The sequence below is a fragment of the Emiliania huxleyi genome (assembly GCF_000372725.1).
Source record: "Emiliania huxleyi CCMP1516 unplaced genomic scaffold EMIHUscaffold_6073, whole genome shotgun sequence".
Lineage (NCBI taxonomy): Eukaryota > Haptophyta > Isochrysidales > Noelaerhabdaceae > Emiliania > Emiliania huxleyi.
Window position 1 is genome coordinate 1 of NW_005197445.1, and position 1,495 is coordinate 1,495.

The 1,495-nt window shown below is 64.2% G+C and overlaps 1 protein-coding gene across 1 annotated transcript; it reads right to left on the reverse strand.

Annotated features, from left to right (window-relative positions):
• Window positions 1–96: 96 nt before the first annotated feature.
• Window positions 97–641, reverse strand: EMIHUDRAFT_374298 (hypothetical protein; the record flags this gene model as incomplete). The annotated part of the gene is made up of 1 exon (XM_005764064.1): window positions 97–641. A coding segment is annotated over exon 1 (415 nt), but the record flags the coding sequence as incomplete, so codon positions are not given.
• Between the last annotated feature and the right edge of the window lie 854 nt (window positions 642–1,495).

Below are 1,495 nucleotides of genomic sequence, written 5' to 3' on the forward strand. Positions count from 1 at the left end.
AGAAGCAGCGCTCATAGATGTATTTGCGAGGCGTCTACACCTTCCTCCTCCCGTTGGCAGATTGCAGTACGGTGTACACAGAGGTGCGGACGTGCGGTCAACAGGAATCATCCAACGATCCCGGTCTCAAGTACTCAAGACTCAACTATGATCTCCACGCCTGCACGAAATCAACAGTCTCCTCAGTCATCGCTCGCCGGCTGGCCTTTAGCTCAGCAGCGATTTCAGAGGGCGTCAAGGGCGGCCCGAGACTCTTTGGCAGGCCGCTCGTTGCAGCGGCCGTCGCTTGCAAGCGGCCCTCGCGCTCCTGCGCCCGCCGGCGTGCGTCCGCCCGAGACCTTGCCTCCGCTTCGGCCTGGAGCTCCAGCGAGGGCTTGGCGGGTGCTGCGCTCGGTGCCGCGCTCGGCGCCGCGCCATCCACGCGCGAGTTGTGGCCAGAGCTCGTATTGCTGGCCGCAGGCACAGCAGCTCGCTGCCGCCGCTGGTACTCCTCAAACCCGTCATCGGCGTCGACGTCACACGAGCCTAGGAACAGCTCTCTCTCGGCGCGAAGCCCGTGAAGGTTCATGTGAGCTCGACAAGAGGTTCGACTTAACGGACAGGCTCGACACAGGCTCGACACAGGCACGACTGATCCTGGGTGACACTTCGCATAAAAATTGGCACTACCGGCAGTATAAGGAAGGCGGACGCCCAAGGGTGGGCGACGGCTAGCGCATCACACCCCTCTCCTTGAAATCCCATTGGCCGTTTTCTTTCTTTCTTTCTTTAACAATTGCGACTCGCCGCTTTCCTTCCCCCCACTTGTGAATTTGCGTGAGCTCTGTGTCCTGATTCGAACTCATCGGCGCGGGCTCTCTCGGCTAACGGGACCGGCCCCAGCTTCGGCTGAGGGCTGACAAGCTGTCGAGGCCAAATCACTGTGAGAGTCGTGATTTGTTGTTGGTCTTGCCCAAATCACTGAAGATCTCTCTCTCTAATGGGGCGGTCACTGTCCTAAGAAAACACTTGTCGGCGCCTGAGACACAGGTGACGGGTCTCTCTTACCGCCGCACCTCCATCCTCCCATGCTGTCTCCTCTGTCGGAGAGATTAGGCACGGCCCCCGGATTGGCGCTGTCGGGCGGACGCGCTCCACTCCACCCGCCACCGCACTTGCCGGCGACGGCGCCGCTGCCGCTGCCACTGCCACCATTGCCTCCGACAACGCCACAGAGCTACTTCTCCCCGACACAGCCTCCACCACGCTTGCCACCGCAGCCGCAGCAACCAGGCAGTGCGCCGCCGCTGCTGCCACCGCCGGTGGCGCCGCCGCTGCCGTCGGTGGCGCCGCCGCTGCCGACAATGCCTCCGACTCCGCACGCGCCACCGCCGCCGCCGACCCCGCCGCCGCTGCCGACAATGCCTCCGACTCCGCACGCGCCGCCGCCGCCGCCGACCCCGCCGCCTTTGCTGCCTTTGGGCTCGTCCCCAGGCCACTGGTGCCTCCCGGGCGG